Source organism: Ovis aries, chromosome 5 (genome assembly GCF_016772045.2).
Source record: "Ovis aries strain OAR_USU_Benz2616 breed Rambouillet chromosome 5, ARS-UI_Ramb_v3.0, whole genome shotgun sequence".
In the NCBI taxonomy this organism is placed as follows: domain Eukaryota; kingdom Metazoa; phylum Chordata; class Mammalia; order Artiodactyla; family Bovidae; genus Ovis; species Ovis aries.
This window is the reverse complement of record NC_056058.1, coordinates 23,618,522-23,635,817: the sequence shown is the minus strand read 5'-3', so window position 1 is coordinate 23,635,817 and position 17,296 is coordinate 23,618,522. Positions and strand designations below refer to the sequence as shown.

Genomic DNA, 17,296 nt, shown 5'->3' with positions numbered 1-17,296 from the left:
GGGAGGAGGCCGGGGGCCAGCTCCTCTCCGCCGCAGAGTGGGGCGGGGGAAGGAGGTGGAAGGGTGGGAGGAGGGCGACGGAAGAGGAGGTAGCCGCGCAGAGATCTTCCCGGCGACGGCGGCTGGCGGCCGCTCCCCGATCACGCAGCTCGTGCTGCCGGAGGCCCGGCTCGGACTGGCCGGACGCGATTCCTGCGTGGAACCGCGCAGAAGCCTGGACCCACCGGGAACCGAGGGAACCTCTGCCGCGCGCCTCTGCCGGTCCGCGGGTGGGCGGGCTGAGGGGCGGAGGAGCCGCGGGCCCCGCCTCCCGCGTGCTGCTGCCGGAGCCGCCACCGCCGCGGCACCGCCGAGGCTTTAAACAGCGGGGCCCGCCCCGCGCCCGCCACACTCGCGCGCAGACTCGGCCGCCGGAGGCGTTCGTGCCGGCTCGGGCTAGCGGCGGCGAGCGCGCGGCTGTGAGTGCGACTCCCCCACCTGGTGTTGCGGCCGCTACCACCGCCGGCCGGGGGCGCGGAGGGCGTGCAGCCCTCGAGGTCCGCCAGGTTCTCCGGGTCCGCCGGGGGTCGGGCGGCGATGGAACCGGGGCCCACGGCGCCCTCCTCCGGCGCCCCTAGGCTGGCCGGGGTTGGGGAGACGCCTCCAGCCGCCCCGCTGGCCGCCGCCGGGATGGACCTGCCCGGCACAGCCGTGCCCTCAGCGCCGGAGGATGCTGCAGCTGTGAGCCGTGGCGGTGGTGGGGTCCGCGGGGAGGGCGCCGCGGCGGGCGGCGACGGGCTGGGCAGACCCCTGGGGCCCACCCCGAGCCAGAGCCGCTTCCAGGTGGATCTGGTTTCCGAGAATGCCGGGCGGGCGGCGGCGGCGGCGGCTAGCGCTGGAGCGGGAGGCAAGGAGACCCCCGCGGACGGGAAAGCCAGCGTCGAAAGCGGGCAGGCTAAGGCCAGCGAGGAAGCCAAGGGCCGCTTCCGCGTGAACTTCGTGGACCCGGCTGCCTCTTCGTCGGCGGACGAGAGCGTGTCTGATGCGGCAGGGATCGGAGGCGACGGGCCCAACGTGAGCTTCCACAACGGCGGGGACACGGTGCTGAGCGAGGGGAGCAGCCTGCACTCGGGCGGCGGCGGCAGCGGGCACCACCAGCACTACTACTATGACACCCACACCAACACCTACTACCTGCGCACCTTCGGCCACAACACTATGGACGCCGTGCCCAGGATCGACCACTATCGGCACACGGCAGCGCAGCTAGGCGAGAAGCTGCTCCGGCCCAGCCTGGCGGAGCTCCACGATGAGTTGGAAAAGGTGAGCTCTCCCGGCCCTCTCCCTGCAGCCCTCCCCTCCTCCCCAGCCTCTGGTTCACGCTGACCGCGGGACACAGCCGCCGGCTCTCCACGGGTAAGGCGGCGGGAATGGACGTGCATGACTCGCTGGCATCTCTGGATTCAGCTGTCAAGGGTGGAATTGCAGAGGAATGTAACTTAATATCTTGAAAGTTTGCAGCGGGTTAGGCTAGTTACGTGATACAGGAGAGGCTGCTTTTAACAACCTTCCCCATCCAGTTGTATATTTAGTTATGCCTTTTTTTTTTTTTTTCTTACCCACGCTTACCAATTACCATCCCTCTGAATGACAGTTGTGCTTTTAGGTCCGGACAAGGGAATGTGCGGAAGGTTTAGTTGAGGACATCTCTCAGGAGGGATTGGAGAGAACCTGCCATCCGTGCCTTTTTTTAAAGGTTGTATTGTATGGCTTCTGTATACCCATTAGGGCTCCCAAGAGTGGGAACGTTAGTGTTTGAAGGGAAAGCCTTAGCAGCGTGTTTGTGGTCTATGAATTATTAAAGCTCTGTACCTGCAATCTTGAATGTCCAAAGATCATAGAAATCTTAAATCTTGGGACAAGTTGTTCCTGATAATAGCATAAATCCACCTTTTATAATGTAACCTTTTGGAAGAGGGTCACATCAAAAGGGGGGGTGGAGTGGGCAGAGTCTAAAAGAGGGAGAGGGAGAGAAAAACAGGAGACTTGTTTTTTCTGTGGAGGATGTCTATCTAGAAAAGACCTTTTGGGGTCTTGCGTAAGTAGTTACACTTTGTGATCAGAAAGCCATCCCTATAAACTATTGATTTCTGTAATTCTATTTTTTATGACCCCATAAGACTTTTTATTTCTTCAGGGTACAAAATCGTTCTTTTGAGATGACATTGATGCCTTTGAGATTTGATTAATAATTAACTTCTTTTATAACTTGGATTGCTTGAAGTCTGCCTTTACAAGTGTATAATGACTACATTGATGGAATTTGTGAATGCTAAGAGTTAGTAGTACCATGTAGATTGATGTGATCATAGTGTCGAAAAGTTGAAATAGAAATACAGAAAGTATGTAATTTCTTTTGGATATGATTATTTGATCTCATACAGTCATTTTATACAAGATTACACCTGCCCCAGTGTTTGAAAATGTGACATAATATTCATTGAGATAATTACTGAGATCCCAACCCTTACAGTGTATCGATTGTTTAAAAGCCTGGCATCATTTAAGGATAATACTACTCCTTTCATTCCGTTATGGTATTTTGTCATTTCAGAAGAAAACATTTTTTAAAAAACATTTTATTCATATTTCTGTTGTTCCTCTCAAATCTATTCTTTTTTTTCCAAAATTCCTTATATAGTCCTTATAAAGTAGATTATGTAGCTGGTTTATGTAGCTGGTAATTTCCCTTTTCTTAGAGCATTTTTATTATTGAAAATACTGTATAGATATTTTCAGATTTATTTCATCAAAGCCCTTAGTTGAGTAGTAAAACAGTCTGTATTATGCATAAGTCTTAAAGGCTTTTTTTATTGAAGGATATTATTATATACCTTGATCTTGTATGCTTCCTGGGAAAGTTTTTGTTATTTTAAATTACATTCTCTAAATAGCAAATCACTTCTAGTTCTCCCCAAATTTCAGGGTTTTGTTTGGTGGTTTTGGTCCGCTCACAATGTATGAGAAAGAACACCGGCATGGTTTAGATGCGCAGTTGTTGAAGAAGTCACCTGGCCTGTCAGCCTCAGCTTCCTCATCTTTCAGAGTTCTTTTGAAGATTAGAGAAAAAAAATGTACACAAAGGCCCTTGTTAAGTACCAGCAAAATAATGGCCAGTGTAGTTACCATTTCAGTCTTATATTGGTCCTTCATAGAGTAAATAGTTAGGAACTTCCCTGGTGGTCCAGTGATTAGGACTCTGGACTTCCAATGCAGGGCGCAGGACTTCATTACCTGGTCAGGGACCTAAGATCTCGTATGTTGTATGCTGCAGGAAAAGGAAAAAAAAAAATTTTAAGTACATAGTTAAGCTTTAGGACTTCACTTTTAAGATTCTCTTAATCTCTACAATTTTCAATGAATGTAGTAACTAAAACGTTACGTTCAGAGTTTCATTTTTGCAGCATGTGGTATAATAAGTTCTTTTTAGTTTTTTACCTTCTACTAAATGGCAACCCACTCCAGTGTTCTTGCCTGGAGAATCCCAGGGATGGGGGAGCCTGGTGGGCTGCTGTCTATGGGGTCGCACAGAGTCAGATACGACTGAAGTGACTTAGCAGCAACAGCAGCAGCATTCAGGTCCTTTATGGGCAGTGAAAAGGTTTATTAGGTTAGGTAAGTACAGAACCTCATCTTGAAGAAACTTTTGTTTAGAAATTAGCAAACAGATTAAAAAAACGTGTCATGTTAAGGAGTACCAATCTGGCCATAGATAAACCGCTATTGAAGGAGGGCAGGGTGAGGCTGATAGTGCAGGTTGGCAAGATTCCCAAATGTTGTTCCTCACTTTTTAGATTGACTTTTACTCATTAAAATCTTTTCTACTGCTTGTAGCCCTAGATGAAATCATAGCGCTCAGAATTCTATAGCGTTTAATCCTAGCTCTTGATTGACTGTCATAGAGCCTGCTCAGGTCACTGAGTTCTTCATTATCTACCATGGGTCTAAGTCTGTGCTGGGAACTATGGAAGAATAAAAAAAGTAAAAGAAAAGCACTCCAGGAACTTGTTGGGGGAAAGGACTACACTGTCTTCCTATACTTGAGTTCCTTTCTTTGCCTAGCACTGTGACGTTGTAAAGCATTTTGCCCAAAAATCCAGCTGAAGAGGAGTTAAATAATCAAGGTGCATCTTGCTGTATTACACAGCCATTCTAGGGCCAGGACTCATGAGTCCTCCATTTACCAAATATTTATTAGGGAGAAGAGTTTCGTAGGTGTAGGTCACATGACTGTGGCACTATGGAGCGATGCAGTGATTAGCAAAATCGATACTGACTAAATGGCACCCCACTCCAGTGCTCTTGCCTGGAGAATCCCAAGGATGGAGGAGCCCAGTAGGCTACAGTCCATGGGGTCACAAAGAGTCAGACACGACTGAGCGACTTCACTTCACTTCTGTCATACTCTAGTAAGTAGTAAGCATACATTAACCAAACAAATAATGTAATTAAATGCCACCTCCGCTGGTGCTGTGAAAGAGGAGTATTGAATGTTGATGACGATATAATAGGTCCTAATTTTAGTTAGGTTTGGGGAGGCCTTTTTCGCAAAGTGTGACACTGAAGCTGAAACTTACAGGCTAAGCTGATGATAGAGCAGAACAACATGCCGGGTCAAAGGAACAAAATCTGTGAAGATAGTGAGAGTGGTGTGTTCAAAGAACTATAAGGAGGCCAATATAAGGTTTGTTTATAAAGGTAGTGAAAAGTGATTGATTTTGTGTGACGCAGCAACGTGAACTGTTTTAACATCTTTTGATTGCTGGATGAAGGGATTGGCAGGAGGGAGAACAGAAGCAGCTTTTGCTGTGGTCTCATTATAAATGATAAGGCTTGGGGGGCAGAATGAGTGGGATGTACGTGGACTGGATATGGGCATGAAAGAGAAGCTGACTCCTAGATTTTGGACCTGAGCAGCTGAATACATGGTACTTTGCTTAAGATGGGAAAGACTAGAGAAGGAACATTGATTTGGGGAGGAAAGAAAGAGTGCTTTTTGAGTAGCTTGTAAGACATCTTAGTCCAAGAGTCATTTTGAGGGAGAAGGGGCAGGATATATATGTATATGAAATATATGTGTGTATGTGTATATACATATGTGTATATGTACTGATGGTCTAAAGTCAGGCGTGAAGTTACTTGGGAAAGTGGGTAGATAAGAGAACGAAACACGGTCTGGGCTCCGACTTGGGGAATGCCTAGAGGTCTACTGGGATTGTGGAGACACAGGCAAAGGAAATAAAGAAGGAGCTCTTAGGCTGGTGAGAAATAGCCAGGAGAGCAGTGTCAGAGAAGCTGAGAGAAAATAATTTTAAAAAGGACAGGAAGTCTTCAAAGCTGATGCCAATAATTGATTTTTTTTTAAAGAATAAAACTGACATAGTGATTCCTGCCCCTATAAGAAGAAATTTAAAAGTAGATGGTAAATAAAGAAATAAGTATCTGATAGACAATTTCAACGTGTATGATAGAAAACATCAGATGTGGAAAAATGTCTCATGTTTCACTAAGCATGTTGGTTTTTTCATTTAATTCCTAAGAAGTCTTAGACACATTTTACTCATGATAAAATGGGCTCATAGAACCTGAAGAAATCCTTAATACCACTGTCATAGAAAGTGGTACAGATGAAATTCACACCCAGATGTTTCTTTTTTTTTTTACTGTTGCCAGGACGTAGCTCCTCTTTCTTATTGTTTCTTCTTCCTCTGTATTCCCTGGGCCTGCTCTGAGATGGCAGGGATGTTGAGGGGGACATGTTGGGGGTTGCCAGCATCACTCTTCTATCTTGACTTGAGAGTGGAATGGTTACATAACCGAAAGAAGAGAGCAGGAGTTATTAACTAATGCGACTGTCTCTTTCACTAGGACCTGAGCCGGTATCTCATTCATCTCTGGAGAGAGAATAGGTAGTTAATAAAGATTTGTTTGTTGAGTGTATCGGGGTGATAAGTTCCTCCCACTTAACAAGGACTTTAATCAAGTGTAGCTACCGCTCTAAGTGGGTTGTGTTGAGTCTTGGACAAAAAATTCCACACACTGCTAATCATATCAGTACAGAGCTTGAGTTTTGGAAGGTCACCCAGGAAGAAGAAGAATGGGTCAAATCCCTGGGGATAGGGAGTAGAGTAGGTCCAGGTTGAGTAGAGGTGGGACCTTGATCAGAAATATGTGTGTGTGGCACAAACTTGGACTGTTTCACAGTTTTGCCGGGGCCCCACCCTCTAAGGGCTTCCCTTGTGCCTCAGCTGGTAAAGAATCCGCCTGCAATGTGGGAGACTTGGGTTAGATCCCTGGGTTGGGAAGATCCCCTGAAGAAAGGAAAGGCTACCCACTCTAGTATTCTGGCCTGGAGAATTCAACTGAGTGACGTTTCAGTTCAGTTCAGTTCAGTCGCTCAGTCGTGTCCTGCTCTTTGCGACCCCATGAATCGCAGCACACCAGGCCTCCCTGTCCATCACCAACTCCCGGAGTTCACCCAAACTCACGTCCGTCGAGTTGGTGATGCCATCCAGCCACTCATCCTCTGTTGTCCCCTTCTCCTGCTCCCAACCCCTCCCAGCGTCAGGGTCTTTTCCATTGAGTCAACTCTTTGCATGAGGTGGCCAAAGTACTGGAGTTTCAGCTTTAGCATCAGTCCTTCCAATGAACACCCAGGACTGATCTCCTTTAGGATGGACTTTTACCACCCTCTAAACCAGATCCACCAGAGCTGAAGTCTGGTTTACCCATAAGACTGTACACATTCTCCAAGTATATACCAACTGACTGCCTGGGAAGAAGGAAAGATAAATTTGAGGTTTAAAATGTGGCAAAAAATCTGTGTACTGCTTTTGTAATCAATGTCTTCATGTGTTTGTGTTCACACTTACATTCCCAATCTTGTTAGACCAGAGTTTAAAGGACCAAAAGAGAGTTTCTTGGTTCTTATGTATAGAGTGTGTTCATTTTCACTAATTTATTTATTACATGTTTCATATGTGTTTGTAAAGTCTGTGATACTAATCAGATTGGCTCCATGCTGAAGTGAAATGAATATGAATTTTTTAGTTTTTCAAAAAGTCTTGATTGAGCACCAGTAATAGCCCTGTTCTGAGTGCTGAGGATACAGCAGTGAGCAGAAAGGAACTGTAGAGCATTTATCTTAGTGGTAGGAGAAGTGAGCCAGTAAGTGTGATATAACTGCTGTGAAGAAACTGAAAGGTAGGTAGATGGTAATGGCTGGGGTGGTGCTGTTTTAGGTAAGTTAGAGAAGCCCTCTCTGACTCGAGCAGTCGCTGCTGCTGCTAGGTCACTTCAGTCGTGTCCGACTCTGTGACCCTATAGACAGCAGCCCACCAGGCTCCCCCGTCCCTGGGATTCTCCAGGCAAGAGCACTGGAGTGGGTTGCCATTTCCTTCTCCAATGCATGAAAGTGAAAAGTGAAAGTGAAGTCGCTCAGTCGTGTCCGACTCTTAGTGACCCCATGGACTGCAGCCCACCAGGCTCCTTCATCCATGGGATTTTCCAGGCAAGAGCACTGGAGTGGGTGGCTAGTTCCTTCTCCACGAGCAGTCACTAGACAGGAACTAAAGATCAGCCCGTGCAAATACCTTGGGAGAAGAATCGACAGAGGACTGCAAACACCAGGACCTTGAGATAGGAGTGTGCCTGGGGTGTGCTTGACATGACTGAGAAACAAGGGGACCAACAAGACTGGGGTGACTAGCAGGACAGTGATAGGGGAGGCTGGAACAGTAGTGAAGAGCAACAATGTAAAACCTGGTAGATCGTGATGAAGACTTAGAATTTTACCCTGAGTGATGTAGGGAGTCATGGAAAGCTCTGAGCACAGACTTGACATGATCTGACTTGCATTTGTAAAACATCACTCTCGTTGCTGTGTGGGGAGTATCCCATCAGCACGTAAGAGTGGAAGCTGGGAAACCAGTTGGCACTGTTTTAGTTATGATGTTGATGACCATTATGAAGGTGATAGTGTTTGATATGATGACAGGTGTTTAAATGCTGATTATATTTAAAAGGTGAAATTGTTGAGATTAGCAACTGTTTGAGTGAGGAGTTTTCCCTTGTTGAGAACAGAATCAATGTTTATGAAGAGGTGAGAGACTGGGAGGAGCCAGTTTGGTAAGTGGACTCAAGAGTTGGGTTTCAGCCTACAAGTTAGTTCTATAATGGGGCAAACAGTTATAAAATTGCAGCTAATCGTTTGTGAAGTAATAGAACCTAAGAAAATGGGTTTTAATTTCTAGCATAAAAATGTGTTTTTATGAGAACTGGTAGTTTTTCAAAGAGTATACGTGGGGAAATAGTGAGTTGACTCTGCAAAGTGAAGGAGTAAGGGATGGACAAGGAAAACTAGTTACCGAAGTTAAAACATATCAATGGTTTCCCATTAAATATTAAATTTATCATCTGCCATTGGCTTTATTATCCTTCCATTTTTCACTAGAACCTGTAATAGTGCTTTCCTAAAGCTATTAAGAAGATCTGTATAGTCAAAGCTATGGTTTTTCCAGTAGACATGTATGGATGTGAGAGTTGGACCATAAAGAAGGGTGGGCCCAAAGAATTGACTGTTTTTGACCCTTGGTGTTGGAGAAGGCTCTTGAGAGTCCCTTGGACTGCAAGGAGATCAAACCAGTCTATCCCTTGAATATTCATTGGAAGGACTGATGCTGAAGCTCCAGTACTTTGGCCACCTGATGCAAAGAGCTGACTCATTAGAAAAGACGCTGATGCTGGGAAAGATTGAAGGCAGGAGGAGAAGGGGACGACCGACAGAGGATGAAATGGTTGGATGGCATCACTGACTCAACGGACATGAGTTTGAGCAAGCTTCAGGAGATGGTGAAGGACAGCGAAGCCTGGGGTACTGCTGTCCACGGGGTGGCGAAGAGTCAGACACAACTGAGCGACTGATAACAACAACAAAGCTATTATGGTAAAGAACCTGCCTGCCGAGGCAGGAGACATGAGAGACATGGGTTCGATGCCCGGGTCAGGGAGATCCCCTGGAGAAGGGGATGGACAGAGGAAATTAGAAAATCCCATGGACAGAGGAGCCTGGCGGGCTATAGTCCGTAGGATTGCACAGAGTCAGACATGATTGAAGCAACTTAGCACAAAGCTGTTTTGAAAAACTTAAAGCCCATAGCTTGGGGACTTCTGATTAGAAGAAGAGGGAAGTCTGAAAAGCAAACATAGCTGGTGGAATCTCATCTCAATGTAGAAGCTGGTTGTGGCTGATGTAGTCATGGTACCCTTGCACTCAGAAATTTCTCTGTATGAAATTTTCACTATGCAGTTCCTGAGCACTGACAAACTGGCTATTTATCTAGAGTAAGCATACTAGGAACCTCTGGGTGGTTCTCTGTTGGGTCGGTGTGAATTGGTTCCTTCAGTGACGTAGTTTCTAACAGTTTAGTGTGTGAGTCATTTTGGACCCGTATTGCAGGCAGGTGGCTTGGAAGACAAGCTTGACGATGGTCCATTAGAGCGAGACTTAAAGGAACTATGAGGATCCTGGCCATCTGCTGTAACATGACTTTTACCCCATCATTTCACCTAAATAGTTCTTGTTAAAAGTCACCGGTGAGCTCCTTCATCCTTATCACTAATTCCAACAAACCCTTTTTCTCAGTAGCAGTCAGCCTTCCAGCAGCATTTGATACTCTTTTGAAGTCTTCTTGACACTTCTTGGCTTCTGTAACACCACTCTCTTACTTTTCCTTCTCCCTCTCTGGCTTTTTCAACCCAGAGTCTCCTGCAGTCTCCTTTGTCTCTAAACTGGCCATACTCTAGGCTTGCTTCTGGCTTGCTTGCTTGCTTTGTCATCTTCTCTCTGTATATCACCTTTCAGTATCACCTGAAGGCTAATTACTCCCCGGATTTTGTCTCTTACTAATTAATACGCGCTTTCTGAGTCCTGGTATCCAGTGCCTGCTAGACACTTTTGCCTCCTGTCTAAAGACACCCCACACTCACAAACTTATATCTCTCTCTCTGCCTCCCAAAACAAAACCACCCAGGCCCTCTTGCAGTGTGTCCTGTGTTTCTGAATGGTACTACCACTCATCACATTGCACGAGAAGACTGAGTCATCCCTGACACTTCTTTCTCTGTATATCCAGGTCACCACCAAGTTCTTTGCCGCATCTTTATTTCCTAAATATGATTTTCATCCTCGCTGCTGCCATCCTAGACAACTGCAGCATGTCCCTCTCCAGCAGCCTTTTACGGCTTCCTCTTACTCACTGTGCCGTGTCGGTATTGTGCCCAGAGTGATCCTTTTAAAACAAACTTAACCATGTTATTCCTTGGCTTAAAACTAGCCCTGCATTGTCTAGCTCTGGGCTACATCCTTAGATGTTTCAGTTCTTAACAGCACAGTATTTTCTTTGGCCATTGGGCCTTTGTAGTATGTAATAGGGCCCAGGAAATCTTCCTCCTTTCTCCTCCATGCCATACTGATAAACCTTTTCAGTCTTAAAGTTTCACTTCAGTCCTTATTTCCTGGGAGAGGAAGCCTTTAACCTCCAGTCTAGGACAAATCTCTTTTCTCTTGGAGCACTGACTTCAATTAGAGGGAGTGTGCGTGTGTTAAGATGGTTATTTGAGTCAACTTGAGTTGACTTCAAGCTCCATGAGAAGCAGACTATGTCTGTGGCTGTTTATCATTATGTCCCTACTACATAGCAGATCCTGTTAATACGTGTTGAATAATAGAACTGTTTTTTTTTTTAATAAATTAATGTTGCAGAAGAATCTTAAACTTTCATGTTCCTTATATTGTCATCTAGAATTTCTAAAGGACATTTGACAGCCATGTGGCCCCAGTTGGCACATGAAAGAGCTAGGTGACCTACCTGTCCAAAATCATAAGACCCATAACTGGCAGAGACAAGGCTGGAACTTGCCACAACCGTTTTAACTACCAGTTAATTCCAGTGTCCCACAGTTTAATACTATACAAGTCTTGCTATTTCGGTGGTTTGTTTCTTTTTAAAATACCCATGGCAGTTGTTTTTTAGTTCATTGAAAATAAAGTAGAAAAGGTTTGGACTCCTCAGTTTCACAGTGTGGATAGATCTTTTCCCAATAGAAAATTCTTTTCAAAAAATTTAAAGAAAGTTTCTTATAAAAGGACTCAGTAAGTTGTTGTTGTTTTTTCCCATTTCTTCTGCCTTTCTTCTCTGTATTCCCCAAAAGTGGGATGTAATTTTTATGATCTGGGCTTTCACTTTTCAATACTATAACCACTAGTCACATTTGGCTGTTAAGCTGAGTTTAAACTAAAGTTAAAAATATGCTTACTTGAGCCATATTTTGAGTGCTCAGTACCCACATGTTGGCTGGTGGCTACCATACTGGACAGTGAAGATATAGAGCGTTTCCCTCATCACAGAGAACCTATTAGCCTGTGCTTCCACTCAAATAGTCACCACTAGTTTAAAATTGTTAAACAGTCACTTTTTTATTTTCTGATTTTGCGTGAGATCCTTCCTTAAATAAAGTTGTCTAAACATATCAGGCCCTCAATGAAATATTTGTTGTTAAAGATGAGTTCCTCATCTTTAATATTGGAAAGTCTGTGAAGAATCTGTTAATATTGTATAAAGTGTTACATTTCCAAAGCACTTTTTAACTCACATTTCTGCATTTGGTCTTCCAGTCTGTCTTTGGAGGAGGTGGGTTTTCAGAAGGTCTTGGAGTAGCAGTTATATTTTGCAAGGTTGTGGTTTTCCTAAGCACTTAACTAACATTTGGTGAGGCTGCATCTCTTGAAACTAGCTTTCTATCTCCCTTTCCTTTTGTTTGGACCAATGATTCCCAAATTTTAAAAGACTTACCTGGAAAAAAATTACTCCTCCCTCCCAAAGAATATGTCTTAGACAGATTTTGGTTATCATTGTGACAGTAGTACATTGTTGTGGTTTTTTTTTTTTTTTTAATTGATATGCTGAGTGTCAATTTTGAAACATCCTAATATAGAAATCTAACTATCAAAGATCTGGATTAAACTCTTAGATAGGTGTATTGTTTTTCAGTTGCTTAGTTGTGTCCGACTCTGTGACCCCATAGATTGCAGCATGCCAGGCTTCCCTGTCCTTCCCATCTCCCAGAGCTTGCTCAAAGTCATGTCCATTGAGTTGGTGATGCCATCCAACCATTTCATCCTCTGTTGCCCCTTCTCCTCCTGCCCTCAATCTTTTCTAGCATCAGGGTCTTTCCAGTGAGTCAGCCCTTCACATCAGGTGGCCAAAGTACTGGAGCTTCAGCATCAGTCCTTCCAATGAATGTTCAGGATTGATTTCCTTTAGGATTGACTGGTTTGATATCCTTGCTCTCCAAGGGACTCTCAAGAATCTTCTCCAACACCACAGTTCAAAAGCATCAGTTCGTCAGTGCTCAGCCTTCTTTATGGTCCCAACTCTCATATCCGTACATGACTACTGGAAAAATAGCTTTGACTGTACAGACCTTTGTAGGCAAAGTGATGTCTCTGCTTTTTAATGCGCTGTCTAGGTTGGTCATGGCTTTTCTTCCAAGGAGCAAGCATCTTTTAATTCCATGGCTGCAGTCACCATCTGCAGTGACTTTGGAGTCCAAGGAAGTAAAGCTTGTCACTGTTTCCATTTCTTCCCCCATCTGTTTGCCATGAAATGATGGGACTGGATGCCATGATCTTAGTTTTTTGAATGTTGAGTTTTAAGCCAGCTTTTTCACTCTCCCCTTTCACCTTCATCAAGATGCTCTTTAGTTCCTCTTCTCTTTCTGTCATCTGATCTTGTTTTCAATTTCTCCTAGTTTTTTTTCCATACGTAGTTAGTTGACTGTCAGTCAGGGATTTAAATCCTGCCTTTTCCATTTAATACTTGGATGATCTTTAGAAAGAGTACTTGCCACCTCAGGTCCTCAATTTTCTTCTCTAGAAAATGGGAAAGACGTTAATTCATAGTGAGAAATAGCGTATATTCATGTAAGAAATATGTGAGCTACTAAGTGCATACTGTGCACCAAATGAAGTCTTGCTACCACGTGTTTCTCCATGTTTATTGCATTTCTAATACTACGTATTTAGAATGTCGCTAAGTCGCATGTTTATATCCTTGACAACTTCTGGTTCTCCTTATTTTAAAAATAGAACAATTTGAAATGTAAATGATACAGTTATATCTTCCAGTATCACTCAGTAAGTTTTCTGGTACCGTCAATTAAAATGTTCTTTTAAGCTATAGTTTGTTGACATTAGCAGGTTGTATGGAATTTGAAATGATATATAAATTAAAGTATTCTTAATGCATTTTGTTGTAACTCAGTCTTGAACAAGATGGGCTAGGTGGAGGACTGAATTCTTTGACTGTAATCAGCAGTTCTGACTTGGTTCATTGTAAAGTCACATGGTCACAGCATCCACTTTTATCTGTGGCACTTGAGTTTTGAGCTCTGCATTAATGCCGCTGGATATTAATAGACCATTGTTAGCCAGAGCAGATTGGATTCCTGTAAAACAATACTTTGTTTTGAGAGCATAGTCTGTATGGGGGGCATTACACTGAATACACCAATCACCGACAGCACGGATAGGAAATGTTGGTAGCTTTGGGATGATATCATTGGCTAGTGCTTGATGAAGAAATGGTTAGAATAAGCCCAGCCACTTTGACATCTGTATTTGCATATGTATGCATCCATTTATAGATACTGATTTGGCTTTGGTTCATGCTATTAACACTTTAGCTTACATTAGTATTAAGCAGATGCTATTGAAGTGTATGAGAAATTTTAATCTAAAGTATCTTTATGAATGCTTTAGTTCAAAAGTTTGTTTTTACAATTTAAATAGCATTCTTTTTGTGAATTTTAACTTTCTTGAAGTATAATTTTTTAAATCAGTAATAAGCTGCTTGTAAAGAAAGTAGTGAATTCTCTTATACTAACTGTACCCTGAAATGAAGATTTCCCACTCCTCTTTCTGTCATTAACAATGATTTAATTTGCTTAAATAAAGCTGGGCCCAGAAGTCTTGTTTCTGTTCTCTTACTGTGCAGTGTAATATTAACCCTTGCTAGCCCTGCTCTAACGGAGAAGGCAGTGGCAACCTACTCCAGTACTCTTGCCTGGAAAATCCCATGGATGGAGGAGCCTGGTAGGCTGTAGTCCATGGGGTCACGAAAAGTCGGACACTTATGAGTGACTTCACTTTCACTTTTCACTTTCATGAATTGGAGAAGGAAATGGCAACCCACTCCAGTGTTCTTGCCTGAAGAATCCCAGGGATTGTGGAGCCTGGTGGGCTGCCATCTGTGGGGTCGCACAGAGTCGGTCACGACTGAAGCGACTTAGCAGCAGCGGCAGCAGCCCTGCTCTAAAGTGCTTATCAGTTGCCACTAAAGAAAGCAACACAGGGAGGAAGTCCTCATTTATTAAAGGCATTTTAAACAGCAGGGACAATACAAAGCATTTCTAGTAGCTGGGTCACTTCAGAGCCGGTTCTTCACGCTCTACCCTGTCGACGTGCTGATGGTAGAGGCTATCATCCTTTAGCACGATTCAGCATGGAGGTGCCATACTTGTACGTATAGGTCATGTTTTTGTTTATTCTTCCAAAGGTAATCTTAAACTGTCAATATTATAAGAAGCAATGTAGTGGAGTCTAGATTAATAATGTTTTGCAGCATTTATTTTTATGTATTTGTTCAACATCTAGTTATTTAAACTCACCCATGGGCAGTTGCAATAATATATCGCTTGTTTGTTGTCCATAATAATAGCCAAAATTTATTAACTGCTTACTTTTAATGTCAGACAATGTACCAAGTAATTAATATATTTTCTTTTTTAACCTTTTAAAGGTCTTTTAAAAATTATGAAATATAGCAAAGAAAAAACATAAAGCTTGTATGTAATTTAATCAAAGGATAGACCATTGCTAGCACCCCAGAAACCCTCTGTGTACCCCGCTCTAATCTTCCTGTGCCAAAAGTAATCACTGTCCTAACTTAACGGTGATTATTTCTTTGGGTCTGGGTCTGGGTCTTTTTTTTTTTTTTTTTTATGTCTTTTGTCACCTTTATGTATTCCTGGAGACCATTAGTCTAGCTTTGCCTGCTTTAAAACTCTATGTGGAATCCTATGGTTCTTTTCTATCTGTCCTCTTTTGCTCACTGTGTGTATTTATAATTCATTCGCTTGTACTCCTGATGATCCCTCGTTATATGACATGCTGCTGTTCTGTAGCTGTGGATGTTTGAGATTGTTTCTGGTCCTTGGCACTTGTTAACAATGCTGACATGAACATTTTAATATGTGTCCTGCTTCATTTAAGTGTTGTTTATCTATACGGATGTTTCTAGGAGTAGATTTGCTGGATAAAAAGGTGTGCATTTTTTTCAGCTTACAAAGGTAATGCCCAAACTGTTTCCAAAGTTGTGTACCACTTTATATTCCCACTAGCAGTATGTGAGAGTTTTTTGTGTTCTGTACAGTCACGTTTTCTCACTTTATCTTCTCAAACATTGTGGGATTGGTAATACAGTCTCCATTTTACAGATGGGGAAACTGAGAGCCAGAGGTGTTAGCTTGCCAGAGTTTCACATAGCTAGTGAGTAGCAGAGCTGGGTTTTGAACCTGGATCTGACTCAGGACATACAATTTTACTTGTTACTATTTCAGGACATTATTTGGAAAACAGGGATTGCTCATAAAAGCCCATAGAGGCTCAATATTTATTCTCTGTGTCTTTGATTAAAAATGTCAGGGAAGGCCATTTTAATTTGTTTTGAAGGAGTAGAGGTAGATGCTTAGATAACAAGAGCTGAATAAATAAATTACCAAGTGTGATATATGCTATGAAGGAAATAAAAGGGGCACCGTTGAGAAGAAACTATATGTTGGGTGATCTGGGAAGGAGGCTGCATTTGAGCGAGGACCTAAAGGTTGAGAAGGAGCCAGCCATTTTCAAAGTGTGTTAAAAACAGAGGGAATAGCAAGCAAAAAGTTCCCCAGGAGGAAATACTTTAAAACCAACATTTCTGCAATAAAGCAGTGTTATATCAAATTAAATATTTTAGTTAGAAGTCTTTCAGTAATTTCCTAACTTTAAAGGATAGGATTTTGAGGATGTACAAAAAAGTTAAAGAAAAATTATTAGGAATAGTAAAGTCTATAATTGTAAAAATACAGAAACTTAACTTCTATTTTTAAAAATAAATTTATTTAAATTGGAGGCTACTTTACAGTATTGTATTGGTTTTGCCATACGTGAACATGAATCTGCCATGGGTGTACACGTGTTCCCCATCCTGAACCCCCTTCCCACCTTCCTCCCCAGAAACTTTACTTCTAAAACAGACTAATAATTACTTTTTCTTCAATTATGTCAAATCTTGCTATGCGTGGACACAAACCGCTAATGATAAACTTCAAGAATTCTGTGTGGGTAATTTTATTTTTCAAGCCTTCCAGAAAGGGCATGGATGTATAGGTGGATTCCCAGGGGTCAAGAGGTTGCAATGATAAACTATATATGGGAGGAGAGAATCTAGAATCACCTTAGTTCAGTTCAGTCACTCAGTCGTGTCCGACTCTTTGCCACCCCATGGACTTCAGCACGCCAGGCTTCCCTGTCCATCACCAACTCCTGGGGCCTACTCAAATCATGTCCATCATGTCTGTGATGCCATCCAACCATCTCATCCTCTGTCGTCCCTTTCTCCTCCTGGCTTCAGTCTTTTCCAGCATCAGGGTTTTGTCCAGTGAGTCGGTTTGTTGCATCATGTGGCCAAAGTATTGAAGTTTCAGCTTTAGCATCAGTCCTTCCAATGAATATTCAGGACTGATTTCCTCTAGGACTGACAGGTTGGATCTCCTTGCAGTCCAAAGGACTCTAAAAGAGTCTTCTTCAACACCACATTTCAAAAGCATCAATTCTTCAGCGCTCAGCTTTCTTTATAGTCCAACTCTCACATCCATACATGACCACTGGAAAAACCATAGCTTTAACTAGAGGGACCCTTGTTGATAAAGTAATGTCTCTGCTTTTTAATATGCTGTCTATGTTGGTCATAACTTTTCTTCCAAGGAATAAGCATCGTTTAATTTCATGGCTGCAGTCACCATCTGCAGTGATTTTGTAGCCTCAAAAAATGAAGTCTGTCACCGTTTCCATTGCTTCCCCATCTATTTGCCATGAAGTGATGGGACCAGATCCCATGATCTTAGTTTTCTGAATGCTGAGTTTTAAGCCAACTCT

The 17,296-nt window shown here is 43.2% G+C and overlaps 1 protein-coding gene across 2 annotated transcripts in view; it reads left to right on the top strand.

Moving 5' to 3' along the window:
• The first annotated feature begins 386 nt into the window (after window positions 1-386).
• SLC12A2 (solute carrier family 12 member 2) overlaps window positions 387-17,296 on the top strand; it is a 94,232-nt gene continuing 77,322 nt past the window's right edge. For both annotated transcript variants that reach the window (XM_015095938.3, XM_012178176.4), the window contains exon 1: window positions 387-1,302. In XM_015095938.3, the coding sequence (XP_014951424.1) occupies window positions 577-1,302 (726 nt within the window). In that variant the 5' untranslated portion in view covers window positions 387-576. The remainder of the gene's footprint in view (window positions 1,303-17,296) is intronic.